This window comes from Cryptomeria japonica, chromosome 3 (genome assembly GCF_030272615.1).
Source record: "Cryptomeria japonica chromosome 3, Sugi_1.0, whole genome shotgun sequence".
Classification (NCBI taxonomy): Eukaryota; Viridiplantae; Streptophyta; class Pinopsida; order Cupressales; family Cupressaceae; genus Cryptomeria; species Cryptomeria japonica.
The window spans coordinates 471,276,347-471,294,679 of NC_081407.1; the positions used below are offsets into that span (position 1 = coordinate 471,276,347).

Genomic DNA, 18,333 nt, shown 5'->3' on the forward strand with positions numbered 1-18,333 from the left:
GATATTTCTTTTCAACATTTAAGAAAATGATCCTTCAAATCAAAATGAAGATGAAGCTGAATGGGACTAAAACAAACATAAACATATATAAGAGCATTTATACTTACATTGAAGAAGTGTACACTGCATGATGATTATACATGAACACAAAGAAACAAAAATACTCGTTAAGGCACCATTAGGTGATTAATATCAATAAAAAAGTTCCACGGCAAGATATGATTTCAAGGACACCATAGACAATTTGCTACTCCTTCAAGAAAATTATATGTCAATGATCAAAATATCAAAAACCATGAACATGCCTGTCCAATGGGTTCTCTCTTCCCCGTGTCAAGTCAATTTTAATGTTGCTGATTGCAATGTCTTCCTCTCGAAGACATATTCCTGATGTTTTCTGTCATAAATATTTAAATCTTCCCACAATCAAAGTACTGCTATATAGAAACCAAAGTTAATATCAATGCGTAGTTTATGGGACTTGTTACATTTTAAGACAACCATGAGAATGTGTATGCCACATAAATATAATGAATAAGAAAAATAGCTTATAATGTATCACCTGCGAACAAATGATATCTTGAGGAGTGACTTCTTTAAAATGTTCAAGTTGGTCTGCTGGAACAGAATACTCATTGCAAAACTGCCTCCAAAATGGATCAACATTATCAATAAATAAATCTTTAGCATTTCAAAATATGAACAATTAAGAAAGTAGAAAATAACAACCGAAAAACCAACAATCATTTTATGTAACTTTTGTTATATAAACACTTTCTATATATTCACATTGTCAATAAACAAATCTCTAGCGTTTCAAAATATGAACAATTATGAAAATGTAGAAAATAACAACCTAAAAACCCACAATCACTTGATGTAACTTTTTTTTATATAAACACTTTCTATATAATCTCTCTAGTGCCACTAGACTAGTAACATTTTCAATAGAAGAAATGAAGAAAAAAGGGAAAACTATGTGAGGGGGAAATGATTGGGAGAAAAATTCACTTTCAGCAAAAGTACCCTTGCTGATTACAGAAATAACCCGCCATCTTTAAAGAAAAAGTGGAAAATGAGCAAAGTGCAGAATGTTGTTACAAGAAACAGTTCTGTAGGCACCAATTCACAAAAACGAGAAGCATTATGTTTTCCATAGAATTTCTCTGCAGGATAAATATTAAGTTCAAAAATTTGATGATCATAGGATTTCAATGTAAATGAAAACAAAAAGTTAAATTAGAATTAATTTCATCCTTTTAATTCAGTTGTGAAAAATGTTTGAATAATAAAACATTTTTGGCATATCCAAGAAACCTTGTATTATATGAACAAAAAATGAATGTTGATTTTGTATGTTGACCAAACTTACTCTCTATTAGTGTTTTACTTTGCACCTTTCAGTGCAACACAATAATACAGATGTGCAATGGAACTGCTCTTCAAATTACACGAGGAAGCATTCTGTAAATTAAAACTGAACAATATGAACTTGCAATTCATGATCTTTACAATGAATTTTGTGGTGGTTCATGTTCATGCGAAATAAAACGTAGATACATATCTTTTTGGTTATGCCTAGGGTAAAAAGTTAAGATGCTCTTTGAACATTTGATAAAGAATTTTATGACTTTCAACTTAAAACAAATTCTACAACAACATGCTTACATCTTTCAATTATAAACAGAAACTGAGTAGGTCAAGTGCATATGGATTGAATAGGTTAAAACATACAATCATAGACACCACGGTAATTTAATGGAGCACTCAATACTAAACAATGATCTACACCTTCAAGCTCAATCTATAATACAAACGTTGCAAAATCAAAGAAACAATTTAAACCTAGACACACATAATGAGACATCTCAATAAATGTTATCGAGTGCACAACAAATTCTAGATAACAATAATATTGAATGCTTGATGAATAAGAACTCTAGCAATATGCAAGCATGAGAACCAGCATTGATGAAACTAAGTGCAAAAAGACATTTATTTATACTGTTTATAAAGCTGCATGAAGATAAATGAAATAAATTAAGTCTACTTCTACACTAACTATGATTGCTTGTAGCCTTGTATAATGCGCAAGCCTTATAACAAGATATCTCATCCACTAATTCTAATGTGACTTCCAATTCAACTGACAATTAAAATATTACAATTTATCCCTTAATGCACACATCTCTCACATAATGAGATAGACTAAACTATCAATAGCCAACTCTAGGCTAAATTTAGCAAATTTAGAATATGCTCTTTTCTTCAAAAAAGGTGACGAGTTATTTTAGCATGGGCTAAAAATAAACTTTTAGAAGGCAGCTCTAGACAGTCAAATTGATGAATCTAACCATAGAAAACCTTCTATTAATCATTTGATGTTTGAACTCCATATAGGTTGACCCCCAAAGGCAAACAACATTTAAGCTTGAATGATTGTATCAAGTAATTTATGAGAAAACTATTAACTAGTGAAATGGGTGATTGTATCATAAAATAAACTCTGAATGCTTTATATTAAATACATAAAGATTAAGGCCAACCATTCGATATAATTTTTGAGAAAACAATGTGCCATAATAACATTCTTCTTGGTCTCAGAAGCAGAGGTCAATCTCTTATAATTTTTAATTTTACCTCTTTTTAATCTACTTAGGCACAAATTGATCAAACAACAAAAGAGATATAGAAAACAGCTACCTACCACATGTATCCATGATAGTCAGCCATACATAACATGAATGGAAAGGGATGGGAATATAAATGTCATGCCTGATAAAGACTGCGGTTTCAATATATGTAAAAAACAATAGGACACCACAAAGGGTAGCATAACTGACTCTTTGATAGTGACACTCTAAAACTGTAATAATTTCATAAATCAAAATATAGAACAGCTATGAATTTAAACCAAAAGTACCTCAAATCCTCCTGCATGCAAAAATTAGTTTACAGACAGACGATTTTTATGCCTTAATCAGGTTACCATCAATCTAAGAAATAATCCAACTTTCATAGAAATGAATGGAGGAATTGTGGAAAAACTGTAGCCAATTAGATTTCAATACCCGATATAAATCCCTTCTCCGCATTCGTAAAATCAATGCCTGAGATTCTTTTAGCTCTTTCACAGAAGCAGTCTCAATTGTCTTCAGTATTGAATCATCTAACTGTAATTGAGAATGGTAATTTACATAATTAGAAATAGTTATTTTGAATAAATCAAGATAGAGATATCTGTATTGTATAACTCACTATGATCTCATACAACCTTCCAATAATCAGCAGGATCATGAATTAGAGAAGAAATTTCAAGATATCCATTTGCAAGGATAAGCGCATCGACTAACATAAGCTCTAATGCCTGGAATAAAGAGTAAAGTTTGAGACAAGCCTTTGTAATTGATTCTCAAAATTCAAGATTGTTGTTATGATAGCTTATAACAACATGGCAGAAGGCAATATACAGCAAATATAATTTTCAACAAAATATGAAAAGACAAAGAAAATGGTAAAGAGATAGGTCAAATGTAGCATAATACCTTTACTTTTGGATGCAAATAGACACCTCTAAAAAGATCAGCACGTGTTTCGAATAATTTGTGCACATTCAAATCTGTTGAAAACAAGCACAGCTCTTTGCTGTCAAGTGACTTTACACCCAAGACACAAACACAGACATATATACAACTAGAAAAGTGTCCTCTTGTTGGCAAATATTCCCATTCATAATGCATACTACTAACATTCTTTAGCTCGGTAGCATATTTCTCCACCCATGACTCTCATGCTTTCCATAAGCCTGCATGAGCAAACAAACACTGAAATCTGTCCATAAGATGAATTATGCAAAGAGAATTAAAATTTAAAAATTTTCTTAGTTATTGGTTTTGGTGGATTTCAAATTGTAATCCAGAATTAACTAATAAAGAAAGAAATTGCACTACATCCATGAATTACACAAAATTAAAGCAAAGGAAAGTACAGCATGTTATAAAAGCTAATCATCAATGCTAGAAGAACTTCCAACAACTAACAATTAAGTATCAAAACTAAAGCTATAAATCAACAAAACAAATGGGTGAACCCCATACAAGATTAAATATACAAACAAATCAAGTACAAAGAATGCCTCTTATAAAAAAACCCCACTAATAAACCAAGAGAAGCCATATATAAACATACTAATATAAATTGAATTTTACTACTTGTGTCATGTCCCCTTCCTAAGGCAGTTGAGCTCTTGCAGGATTAGCCTATTGACAAGAGTCCTCGTAGGCTAATATAGTGGACAGGGGACTTACACAATGGAACAAGAGACTTTGGGGAGGCATATAAGTCATTTTTGGAGTCTTGAACCAGTTTCCTATTTTTTAGGAAGGGCTCCTATTTTTAGGGAATGATTGTCATTTCACCCGGAGTGTAGGGAAGCATAGCAAGAGTCACTAGGAGCGTCCTCAATTGTTTTGGAGGTGCCTCCTAAATTTTAGGGAGGTTCCTGTTTTTTAAAAGCAGACTGGTAGTCACCAGTTGACCCACCAAGGTGTCGGGAGGATTGACAGGAGGCCAGTTGTGTGAGTTTCAGTGTTCAGGGATGATTCCTTAGCCTTGGAGGAGGATTCCTAGATTTTAGGGGGAAACTGGCAGTTGGAGTTCTACATCCAGTCATCACCTCAGGGACCAGTGGTACCCTCAGTTTCAGTTTGGAGGTGACTGGCTGAGATTTCAGTAAATAAATTGAATATTTTAATAGTGACTTTAGTGTCTCCATCTACTTAAATGAAGGCCCAAATAAGCTTATTATATAATTATTAATAATAAAAGGGAAGTGGACCCCCTTGCAAGTAATGATGCCTAGAGACATAAAGACTTTCCTAAGAGGATCGATTTCCTTTATGAGAGGGAATATGCCATGGGATTAACCAATGAATATGCCAAAAAGATGCTCTTTTGAGAAAGTTAGATTCATGAAGAAGATAAAGTGACTTTGGTTGAGGGATGCTGGCATTATTGAGTTCTTTTTTTATGAGTAGTAGATTGGAGGAGCCATGAACAGGGTTTCAGCAGTGGATTTGAGCTTTTGAGAACGAAATCTCTCAGGAGTTTTGATGCCTATAGGTGTGCAAGACCATCCAAGGGTATCCCAGCAAGTAAAATCATTATTCCCAGCATTTGTGAGGGCAAAAGACAGTGGTTCAGATTGATAGGAGGGCAGATTGAAGGAGTCTCAGGGCAGATCTGAAGCATTTGAAGCTCCACAGACATTTCCCAGCAGTAGACTTCCCAGCCATAGTCCATATTGTAGCAAGGAGCACCATTACCAGCTGAGAGTGAGGGTTTTGGGAGCTAAATAAGGAGCTGATCAGATCTATATCAGACTGTAAATGCACATCAGAATTTAAATCAACCATGTATGCTGGCAATAATGCAAATCAACCCATGTTTGCAGTTAGAGTATGTAACCAGCCCTTTGCTCAATAAAGAAAAATTCTATATTAGTCCCAGATTGTTCTACTTTTCTTGTTTTATTTCATTTCCAACAGTAATCTTTCTTTGTTGCATTTATTTCACTTTCAAGCATCAAAAATATCCAAAAAAATCAGAAAAAATTCAAAACACAAAAAAAAACAGAAAAAACCAAAAAAACACCAAACTTCCAAAAAATTCAGAAAATTGCATCATCAATTGGGGGTGGTATATTACAACTTGAGATAAAAATCTATTTTGATTTCCCAAATCTTCAATCTCAAATTTTTCTCTTATTTTTTGAGATGTGTGCATGTGTTTTCTTATTTTCCTTATTGTCAGATTCCTCCAGGATGTCTTTGAAATTCTTGATTGTATTTTTGAATTTGTGATTTTATTTTATCAATCATAATTCCTCAAAATGAGTAAGTCGTCCAGTAGTTTCATATAAGCATTTGATCCTGTAATTTCCCCATTCAAATTTACCTCAGATTATGCACTAGAACCACATTTGCAACAAGTTAGGGTTAGGGTTACATCTTTACGAAGAAAAAGATCACCCTAAACAATATGATCCAATTATTAGGGTTAAAACATAACATGTAACATTCATATAATATCTATAATATCATTTCAAACAAATTAGTGTGTGGAAGAAGAAGCATGATAGGTCTGCCCAAAGCCATCCCAAACTAAGCCCAAGAGTGGAACTTTGGCCCTCTTGGCCCCAGTGGTAGGCAACATGGACATCCTCTCAAGGTATCCTACCTAGTGAGGTGCTTGTACCTGCCCTCCCTGTCCATGCTTCATCTCCTAAGATTAATAGCCATCGTTATAGAGTCGGAGAGGAGATCGTAATGTAGGTTCCTTAATTGTCTTAAGCCCTGTTAGGAATATTGCGTCATTATTTCTTCGGTTTGTTAAAGTCTATTTAATAGCATATTATTTAGTGTACAAATGTTGAGTTGCCATAATAGGGAAAGTTGTTTGGGGAGTTACCTAAAAAATAGGATATGAGAATCCTATATATATGGATGTAATTCATATATGGACAGTGAAATAGAAGTTATATTATTGTGTACACTCTGAAATCTTATATGGTATCAGAGCGAGTCTAGACTTCACTCTCTCAATGAAGGGCCCACGAAAATGAGAACCTATGAGGTGTAGTACTCAGTGGAATAGGAGGAGGAGAAAATTAGCATTGGAGAATGATTTGTTTCAAGGAGAATAGATTATTTATTTTTTGTTGAGAGTGGAGTGGCAAAGGCTGTTATGATTTGAAGCAAAGGAAGAGGTGTTTCCAAGGCATATTCGCAGTGAACTCCAAAGGACTCGATCAGCACCTTTGAAAATTGGAGCAACATTGCAGCCAGTAGTCATGATCTTCAAAATTACCTTGATCTTTCTGTTTTGGTGGACTGCATTGTTTTAATTAGATTTTGTTAGCGGTGTTGTGGTGTTGCTTTCATTGATGTTTGTGCATTTCTTTAGGTGGATCTGAATTTGGATCAAGCAAGGGAATTTTGATTATATTGCCTACAGAAATGTATCACTAGTTCACCATGGACAATGCTAAGGCAATAAGGTTATTTGTAGCCGATCCAACATACAACTACCTGCAACAAAAAGATTTAGGCATCTAGTCCTACATAGTGCCTTTTTCATATTCTGTTGAAGCTTCACAATCTGTCATTGAGTCCTCAATTATAACATGGATCTAGTGGCCACCTGTCATAATTGCTGTCTATAAGGATCAATACCATCATGCTACGGTTGTCTTTCCTAAGATGAGATTTATTTGTATTTTTCTTTCAGACTTTCATCTGACTTCGGATCTGTTCAGAAAGAAAAATAGCATTCAAGATTGACAATGGAAGACAAATTTGAGTAGCTGCAAGTTGGAAAAAGAGGTGACCGGCATAGTGGAGGTCCCAGTCGCGATGTTAGGAAATGATGAGCCTGTTTGTATAATTTTTGTTATGTGTTGAAGTTGGAGCCATGATTCTTGCAAGTGTTCTCATTTGCCAAGGCTTTAGCAAGTTGTGCAAATGATGGTAAATGTTTTGGATTTGTTGGAATTGTTCTTGGTTTTGTTATTATGGGTCTACAAAATTAATCTAAGTTCTCAGTAGTTTTTGTTTCACAATAAAAGTTAAGAAATCAAGCAACATCAATGTGATCAGAATTTGGGGAATACTTTGTAATTATCATTGGATCAACATGTTGTTTCTACGGTGAGCGTAGAATCTGTAGAGGAAGATGGTTACGCTACAGAGTACATGCTTCATTGGCTATTGGCCATGGCCAAGGAATTGATATGGATGCTCTTCAAATGGCATTAATCATGATGTCTCATGAACTGTCAAATGGAATATGGGCGGTGTCATCAATGGTGCAAATGATATGCTTACAAGGTGGATCATAAGAAGCTGTGGGTTGGCAGTTTATTGTTTTGTTAGAAAACCTACTGGAGGTTGGAAGCATAGGAGTTTGGAGGATTTTCCACGACCTCTCGTTAGTCACTAGTGACAGGGCCATGAAATTGCATTAGTGAAAAAACTATTTGTGCCAATATGACAAAAGCCAAGATCGGTTTCCAAGTGCAGTGGCAATTGTCTCATATAATTGGTGATCAAGGTGGCAATGATCTATAACGGTGGCTAAATATGCAACAATGAGGACTTGGTTCTCGAATTTTTTGATGTAAGTGATTGGATGTGTTTGTCCCCAATCACTATTGTTAGCTGTTTGTGAATGGATGTGTTTGTCCCCATTCACAAGATGATGTAAGTGATTGAAAGTGTTTGTCCCCAATCACAAGAGTTGGTGATTATGATTGGATGTGTGTCCCCCCAATCATTATTGTTGTGAGCATATGTGTGTCCCTGTTCATAACCTTGATTTTGGATAGATGTGTTTGTCCCTATTAAAACATGATGTAATACTTTGGGTAGATGTGTTTGTCCTTATCCTCAGTTCCATTGGTTAGATGTGTATGCCCCTATTCTTGGATGAAGGTATAGTGAGTGTAGTGAGGCTAGTTCCACTATTGCTTGTCATGAGTAGATGTGTATGTCCCTGCTCATAACTTATGATGAACTACTAAACATGGTTATCAAGTATTATTGGTCCACTATCCCCATTTGGAGAATGAAGCAATATGGGGGGGTGTTAGGAATATTGCATCATTATTTCTTGTTTGTTAAAGTTGTTTAATAGCATATTATTTTAGTGGTACAAATGTTGAGTTGCTTTAACAACTCAACATAATAAGGAAAGTTGTTTGGGGAGTTACCTAAAAATAGGATATGAGAATCCTATATATATGGATGTAATTCATATATAGACAATGAAATAGAAATTATAGTATTGTGTGCACTCTGAAATTAGGCAACATGGACATCCACTCGCGGTATCCTACCTAGATGGCAATCCTCATGATTTCCCTCTTCCTTACACCTCCTTCCTTCCATACATGATGGGGTGTTTACAAACAGATATAATAGGGAAATAAAATCCCCATTACAAGTTTTAAAAAAACACAACTTAAAAGATATTAAAACTTAAAAACTTGTAATAGGGAAATAAAATTCCCATTACAAGTAAAAATAAAACATAAAAGACGACTTAAAAAAACTCAAAAAGACTTGTAATAGGGAAATAAAATCCCTATTACAACTAAAAGCAACACATAAAAACTTGTAATAGGGAAATAAAATCCCTATTACAACTTAAAATCACTTAAGTAGGAACTTTTAAAAGAAATCACAAGTTCTTTTTAAACTAATAATTTTAAATTCACTTGCAATTTGTCCAAAAAGTTCCTACAATGACTTAAAAGACATAAAAAGCAAGGGGGAAATAAAAAGTAAGTTACAAGTGACAAGTTTTAAATAAAGTGCACTTGTAATTGTTTTAAAATTTCCCTACAACACTAAAAAAATAGAAAAATAAAACTTGCAATCAAAGGAAAATTGCCCACCTGCACTTAGGAAGAAAAAACCTGAAATTGAAGAAAAAACATAGCAAACGAACTCAAAACGCGATGAAATTTGAAACGCGGATCGAGGATGGACCGAAGATCAGCCCACTTTAACCAAAAGCGAAAATTTTGCCTCGGGATGTTGATTTTAGGCAATCAAATGCTAATCTAGTTGCTTAAATTATAATCAGACTAAGAATAAACAGAAATAACAATAAAGTACACAACAAAAGGCACAACTACCCTGGGAAAACCTCCCTCTTGGAGGAAAAACCCAGCATCAAAGATTCAGATCAGTTCCTTTATTTATAAGCAGATTACATGAATCAGATTACTTCTCTGATTGTAGTGCCAATCTAGGGCAGACCAAACCAAGTATATGTAGTTGTGGTGTATCTTCAGAGAGAGTAGAATATCGACACCACTTGAAGAAGGAGATCGCTGAAGTATAGGACACCACCTTGCCCAGCAAGCTGTCCAATGGATTCGCTCAGTGATCGGATAGACTTGCAGCAGTACGAAGACTTAGATCTCTTCCTTCACCTTTGAAGTTTGCTGACTGAATTTACATAAGGCTAACGACACTTGATAAAGATGATGCGATATATGTGAAGTGTAAAATGAATTCATGTTCAAGTTTTCCAAGTCGGCCTTAACCAAATTGCCGCTATTTTACATATTTTAGTTTTGCCCTTTGGGTGCCCAATTTGGGGCCTACATAACTTGTAAGTTATAACCTATTCATTTCAACACGGGAAGCGTGCCTTAAGAGTAAAATCTTCAACCTGCAATGACTGCTCTGAAACCCAAAATTGCACAAAAAGCTAGGAAAATGAAGTCCAAAACTTACCAAAACTTGGAAAATGATGGCAAAGACACCCCCCAATGATTTGAGACTAACAAATATGAGTTTTGCACCTCGTAAAACATGCCTTGGAGACAAAAATGACACATTTTAAGCAAAAATTTGTAGGGGCTGTCACATTCTTTAAAATCCAAAAATGAGGACAACACTTCTATACAATGTACACAACATGCTCAACATTCCCCTAAGAAGTCCCATTCAAGATGAGAATATCATCCAAGTGGAAGATGTCAAAGTTGGTGAAAGGCCTAGTATGCCATTTATTATATGCATAATTGTTGTTGTTTCATAAATCAGGCCTAGACGAATAAAAACCATTCATTCAATTCCTCAATGTTGTCTTGCATGTTCAATAGTGACAAGTTCAAAGGGACATGTATGAGACATGCATTGTAATGTCCCCACTTTGAAATAGAATTTAATAATGAAAAATTAAAAATAAAAATATAAAATATAAAAGAATATAATTAAAATTTAATTAAGTTAATGAATGGTCAAAAGACATAAAATAAAAAGTTGTGGCTCTCTCAAACATGAGATATAAAAGGGAGACAAGAACCTCATTTGAGAAGGATATAATTTGGGGAATCAAAAGTGCAGATCTGATTTAAATAAGAAGTGCAGATCTGATTGTAAAGGTTGTGTCCCTTTTAAAGGGCAGAAATAGTGAAGAGCTGCACTCTTTCAAAGGGTGCTAACGGTGAAAGGATGTGTCTCTTGCCAAAAAGCTTACATGATGAAGAGGTGTGACCTCTCCCTCGCATTGAGAGATATTGTCATGACACCAATCTGATACTCAAACGGATAGCATGAAATTGTCTTACAAATGTAAGACTTTACCATTTCATTAATCACATATCTTGTTACAGTCAACTCATAATATCTATCCATGTATGAAGACAAATCCTTGTCATACTAAGATGAGACAATATTAATCAGCAGCATGATTATCTAACAATTATTATCACTGTCGAGATAACCAAAGAGAGCATTGATTACCAACATCTCTATTGCTAGGGAGTCAGTAATTACAATCAGCAATTAGATAATTAATCATCGCATGGACAGCCATTATCCAAATCATTGGTTAACAGCGTTTCTACAGCAGCAACTTAAAGACAGCAATGGAAGGAGTATACACAGCGATTGCTATGAATAAGAATCAATAATTAAGAATTTATCAATAGTGACTCTTCATCGGCGATTTGAAGTGTGACTCGTATTTGGAGGGATGTAACTCCTCCTAAGAACCACTCTATGGAAGGGCATGTGGTATATTAAGTCCAGCCTTTGTTTGGCAAAGGGGGTGGAAGTAACAAGGATGAAAACAAATATGGAAGAATAGATATGGAAGGCGTAGAGTATCTTCAGTGGCAGAAGCAATCAGCAATCATCGTGAAAGGATAGAAATCCATTATTATTGACTGATATCGCTCAGAATGGGAGGATGTGACTCAAGAATAAGTCACGACTCTCCCAACATCGGTGCCTTTCTCTCCACAATAAAAGGAAAGCCTTGCGTGGGAGTCACAAGGGCATAGAAAGGGAAGATAATAAAAAGGGGCAGAAACTATCTTCAGCAAGGGATCCAATTCGGCAAACACATAAAGACCAACTTCTGTTTCACCATGAACAGGTAAGGGAATTACATCCCTGTTTCCAATGAGATTACAGCATCCTCTTTCAGTCACTGAATAAATTGTTTGCATTAGGAACAGTATTTATAATATTATGAATGCTGGAAAAAAATAGTATGTGGTTATACTGGAGTAATACTGCTATGGAAATCTATGTATACTGTTGAATATGTCAGATTTAATGTTGATTGTAACTAGGTAGAATGCGGATTCCAATTGCCTTAAGGCAACATTGGAATCCGCCAAGGGCTGGGCCCTTCTCTCCCTTCTCACACGCCACTCTTAGGGTTGGGCCCTTCTCCTCCCACTCGCCACTCTTAGGGCTGGGCCCTCTCTCTCAAGCCAACATAAAATAGGGCAGACCCTATCCTCACGCCACTTGATGTGGCTTTATAAAAACATGCTAAGGAATAATAATAAATAAAATAAAAGGTTATTTTATGCTAAGCCGACTTTAGAGGTTTATACCTAGAGGAAGATATATATATGAGTTCATCAAATGAAGTAAACATTTTCTTTATATCACACATACAATGCGATTTGCTCTGCTCCTAAATGTGATCTGCCCTCCTACACTTGGTGAATCTTCTCCTTGGTGAGCTGCAAGAACATTTAGCTACATGCTGCTTCAGCCTATCGAAGTTATCTTCTGCTAGTGTATGTCTTGATCATCTACAACTAGGGCATCACTCTACATCACCTTGGCAACTTGCTGTTTGGACAGCAATCAAAGATAAGTGTTGTAATCAGAATATTGTATTTAAGGCATAATCAGATCTGAGGATCCTTCTTGCTGGGTTTTTCCTCCTAGGAGGTTTTCCCAGGGTACTTGTGTGTTGTGTGTTCATTTTGTTCATTTCTTAACTTTTACTTAGTTCTGGAAATTCCTAAGTACTAACAGCAATTCATATAATCTGGAAATTAAGTTAAATTCCTATTTTCTGAGTATTGAATTAATCTAAAAGACTAAAATCAACAAGGTATCAGAGCCAAGTTCGCACTAACGAGTGATCAGATTTAATCATATAATGTCAGTCTCTTGTTCCTTCCTTCTTTGGTGACAGGTCCAAATAGAAATCAGATCTGATTATGAAAGGTTGTGTTCCTTTCAAAGGGCAGATATAATAAAGAGTTGCACTCTCTCAAAGGGTGCTAATTGTGGAAAGGGCATACATGATGAAGAGGTGTGACCTCTCCATCACATTGAGAGATAAAGGAAATGAATCAAAAGAATCCAATGACATCACCATGGATCAGATCAGATCACAACCGTTATTAAGTTACAGGTAGTAACATCTTTGTTCTTTGTGGTATGCATGGGGATGAGTTGAATATGTATGCTTAATATGAAGCCTGATGATGTTCTTATGCAGAATTCAATAGTAATATTAATATAGACAGTAATATGTATGACAGTTTAATAATGCTTTTCTAACTGTTCATATGACGATTAAGTAAATTATGTGATGGAGTCTGTAATACCTTTCAATCTCACCATCCAATTATGGAGGGAGAATACAAGGAAGCAAAAGTACTAGGCTCCAGCAGGTACGCCAACCCCAAGTGTGGGCCAAGAGGCCAAGTTGATGGGTCCTTGGTGCTCTTGGGCTTGTTGGAGAGGGATAGTCTTGAGGCACCTTGGGTGATTCTCCTTGAGCTCCATAATGGGAACTGGTGTAGGGAGAAAAATGGTTTTTCTAATCCTTCATATAACTATGATATGTATATAGTCTATCAAGGCATAATGGAAATGTTGACTAATCTGTTGTGCAAGGTTGAGACCAAGCTTAGTTGACAATAGTGTTCCCATATTGTAATCACTATGAAAAAATCTTAATATAAGAGGGTCCCATTAGGGGACATTACACACACACACACACACACGCACACACACATATATATATATACCACCAGCAGTTGTTGGAGTATGGAGTGCTGAAAAGGGCAAATCTGAAAATAATATTAGACTACTGTTTTATGCTTGATCCGAAGATTAATTCCTTTGATGTATTTGTTGTTGGATGACTAGAGGTTTGATCTGAAATACCTTTATATCCTTTATCAGAATTATTTTGATTATATACTGCAGTTTTCTAATTGCTATTGATTCATGGAAGTATAGTTCTCTACCAGGCTCTCACTATCATTGCTTGGTTAGTATCTTCATTGGTAAGTATACTTCACTCTCCTTGTAAACATTCTATGTCACCATCATGTGGTACTTCATTATTAAAAGGTATTAGTACTTCCTCATCTATGATTTGATTGAGTTTTGATCATCAATTGAATGATTCTATATTAGTTACATAAAACTGACTTTTTCAGTTGAATGTTTGTTATCATGAAGTGTGAAGTATTATGGAAATTAATGATATACACTATATCCTCAATTGCTGACTTAGAATTGTTCTAGTTGATAACTATCGTACTTTTGTGAGCTAATTAGGTCATACTAATGGTTGAATGCATGTACTCTCAAATCTGTGGAAACCCTGGTGAGGCAGAAAATGAACATGACTTAACCCTTATGAGTTTCTTTGTACATCCTTCATGAAAAAATAGATTTTTGTTATAACCTGTATGGTGATGTACAAGTTTCAGGTTGTATGTTATAGGCTAGTTTTTCTTGTAATTTGTGTCACATAAGTATTGTCTCAGCATTCTATGTATCATTGGTTATATTGTTAAAGGGATGCATCTAACTTATCATGAATGTTGTGATCCTCACCCAAGGTCATTTTTATATAACCTCATATAGTAGCTGATGTATGTCGATGGCCAAGGCCATATTGACATCAAAAATCCATAAGCTTGGATTGATGTGGCTTCAGAGGGAGCTTTGAAATAAGGCATATGGATCTTCACACTCAATTAGAAGAAGTTTGAAGATATGTCATGATCATAATTGCGCCATGGGTCCAATTCATAAAAGGTGAAGTTGGCATTTCTCATCCTTGTTTATGAATACTTATGATACTATGATGCTTGGCTATCAGTCTGATATTGAGGATTAAGAGGGAGCCCTATGATCTTCAATAAAACTCTTGGTATGAAAGAGTACTTAATAAGCCTTGGGTTTTGTAAAGATTCTAACCTGTTCCTTAAAGTATTTGAAATGCTAATTCTGATTCCTTATGTGGATGATCTAACTCTGACTGATAAAGATAGTCTCATGATTTAATATAAGAAAGAATTAGCTCAAAATTGAGATGGAAGATCTAAACCTAAAATGCATTACTTCTAGGTTAGAAGTGTGGCAAGGATCTAATGAAATTATTCTAAGTCAAGTTTTCTATTGTTATGTTAGAATTATGGATTGTAAACTTATATGGAAACTAACTTGAAGAAGTTGAGTATGTTTGCAGCCAACTATGATCTTGCAGATTCATCTGAATAGAGGCAGGTTGATTGGTGAGTGCTTCAGCTAATCAAAGCTAAGCATATTGTTGCAGCCAAGCATACTTTGATATATTTGCAAGACACAATTGATTATGGGCTGAAGTTGCTTAGGTTCAGATTGGTCAAGAAGTGTTACGGACAAGGAAAACACTTCAAGCATTCACCCGTTGCGATCTCTTGAACCTACAAGAACAGTCCTCAGTCGCATTGAGTATTGTTGAAGCTAAATACATTGTTGCAAGTGTTGCATCAAGAGAAGCAGTGTGGTTTCTCAAAATTCTTGTTATGTTGTTTTGATTTATTATCAAGGTTGTATAGAGATACTTGACAATTCAGTGTTTTATGGCAGGACAATCCTGTGTTGCAAATGTTCTCATCAAGTCTCTTGAAGCTTGAGTACTTCAAAAGATAGACTTGGAGCTGTGGAGAACACCGCCTTGGTTGAGAGGGAGTTTCAACCTCAGTGATACATTGTGTTGTATCAACCACCCTCTGCGAGCAATGTAAGGTGGTAGTGTAATCTTCTCAGGGAGAAGAGTAATTGTTACCATCCTCTGCGGGCAATGTAAGATGGTAGAAAAGATTCTCTTCACCCTCTGCGGGCAATGTAAGGTGGATCCAGTCTATGCTTGTGTGCGAGCTGGAAGACTATGTTATGTAGTTCCATTCTATGCTTGTGTGCAAGATGGAAGACTACAATATTCTGATTATGTTTGTTCCATTCCTTGCTTGTGTGCAAGATGGAGAATTGTGTTTATTAGATTCCATTCTATGCTTGTGTGCAAGATGGAGGACTATGTTTTCATTTTATGCTTATGGAGGACAATGATTATGTAACTCCACTCTATGCTTGGGTGCAAGATGGAAGATTATGATGTTACATTCTTCTTTGGGAGAAGACTGAGGTAAAGACAATGAATGATGGATGTGTGATCGATGCCATGGAAAAACTCCATGATGTGCATGAATAATTGTGTATGTATTCATGACTTACAAGTGTGCATGTTAAAGTTTTGAATTCACCCTCCACAGGCAGTACAAGATGGATACTATGGGCTACTATTTGTGGCTACTTGTTGTGATCCTCTCTCAGGAGTATTTGAAGTTGACAGCTAAGTTCGGATTACAATTTAAACATTGTATGTATTACTTAGGGCTGGGCCCTAATCTTGTAATCTGGTTGTAAGATTATCTTTCTCCCTAGTTAAGAGGGAGTGATGATTGTAACTAGGTAGAATGTGGATTCCAATTGCCTTAAGGCAACATTGAAATCCGCCAAGGGCTGGGCCCTTCTCTCCCTTCTCACACGCCACTCTTAGGGTTGGGCCCTTCTCCTCCCACACGCCACTCTTAGGGCTGGGCCCTCTCTCTCACGCCAACATAAAATAGGGCAGACCCTATCCTCACGCCACTTGATGTGGCTTTATAAAAACATGCTAAGGAATAATAATAAATAAAATAAAAGGTTATTTTATGCTAAGCCGACTTTAGAGGTTTATACCTAGAGGAAGATATATATATATATGAGTTCATCAAATGAAGTAAACATTTTCTTTATATCACACATACAATGCGATTTGCTCTGCTCCTAAATGTGATCTGCCCTCCTACACTTGGTGAATCTGCTCCTTGGTGAACTGCAAGAACATTTAGCTACATGCTGCTTCAGCCTATCGAAGTTATCTTTTGCTGGTGTATGTCTTGATCATCTACAACTAGGGCATCACTCTACGTCACCTTGGCAACTTGCTGTTTGGACAGCAATCAAAGATAAGTGTTGTAATCAGAATATTGTATTTAAGGCATAATCAGATCTGAGGATCCTTCTTGCTGGGTTTTTCCTCCTAGGAGGTTTTCCCAGGGTACTTGTGTGTTGTGTGTTCATTTTGTTCATTTCTTAACTTTTACTTAATTCTGAAAATTCCTAAGTACTAACAGCAATTCATATAATCTGGAAATTAAGTTAAATTCCTATTTTCTGAGTATTGAATTAATCTAAAAGACTAAAATCAACATTTAACACTGTCTGAGAACATATACTATGTAGTTATATCTGAGATTAATGCTGCTTGTTCAGTAAGCAGTTATTAGGAACTGTTGTTAAGCCCATCATGGTGAGAGGATGGGGAGAGTATCCAGTAGTGACGAGGGGCTTCCATGTGGTCATAGGACCCATGAAGTCAAGGAACCAGTGGTCAGAGTTTGTCTCCTAAATTAAATAAATTGATTTGGAATTACAAGTATATTGATTTAGACAATTAGTGTTAAACAGGCTCACTACTAGTAGGGAACATTACATGTATTTACAGAAAACCACAATGTTGATAAGAAGAAATTGCATGATCAACAAATTAGGGGGTCACTTCCTAGTTGATTTGCCTAACCGGGATGTGAGAATGATATTGCATATAGGGACCGAGTATATGTACAAGTACAATGAAAAGAATTATAGAAGAGTGGCTATAAAACAGAATAGGTTTCCTAATGCTCAGCACTTCACCTTCCTATTGAAGCAATAATTTGTCTACCAGGAGTGTTTTGTATGAGTAGGGCATGCGACAAGACTTAGAAATGTAGTCTATAGTAGCATGGCATGGAAAGAAGATTCAGCAATAAACCTAAACCATGAAGAGTCCCAGTGTTGTTCAGCAACTTGTGGTCAGACAATGGAGATGGGAATCAAATAAGGTGCTATGTTAAGGTAAATACCAACTGATTAGAATAGTATAATTGAAGTGTGAGGTCATGGAAGATGAGATCACACTTTGTGGAGTCACAACAAGGTATGCCAGCAATCATGCTATGAGGAATTGTGCCAAACTGCCGGAATTTCTAGCGTGAGAAGTTGAGCACAGATGTCACAACTTAACTTGGATCAAGCATCTATTAATGGGATGCTTCTCCCCTACTGCCAACTAGCTCATCACCTCCAATGTAGTCCTTCAAGAAATCAAAATTGATCCCTCATCTTACTATAT

The 18,333-nt window shown here is 35.7% G+C and overlaps 1 protein-coding gene across 6 annotated transcripts in view; it reads right to left on the reverse strand.

Moving 5' to 3' along the window:
- Positions 1–18,333, reverse strand: part of LOC131041362 (uncharacterized) — a 122,112-nt gene that overhangs the window by 14,968 nt on the left and 88,811 nt on the right. For 3 of the 6 annotated variants that reach the window (XM_057974403.2, XM_057974402.2, XM_057974407.2), the window contains 7 exons: positions 3,750–3,805; positions 3,546–3,619; positions 3,275–3,367; positions 3,072–3,173; positions 563–643; positions 306–397; positions 108–123 (listed from right to left, as the gene is read on the reverse strand). In XM_057974403.2, coding sequence (XP_057830386.1) covers positions 108–123; positions 306–397; positions 563–643; positions 3,072–3,173; positions 3,275–3,367; positions 3,546–3,619; positions 3,750–3,805 — 514 coding nt within the window. The remainder of the gene's footprint in view (positions 1–107; positions 124–305; positions 398–562; positions 644–3,071; positions 3,174–3,274; positions 3,368–3,545; positions 3,620–3,749; positions 3,806–18,333) is intronic. The other 3 variants (XM_057974404.2, XM_057974405.2, XM_057974406.2) reach the window with 3 other exon arrangements.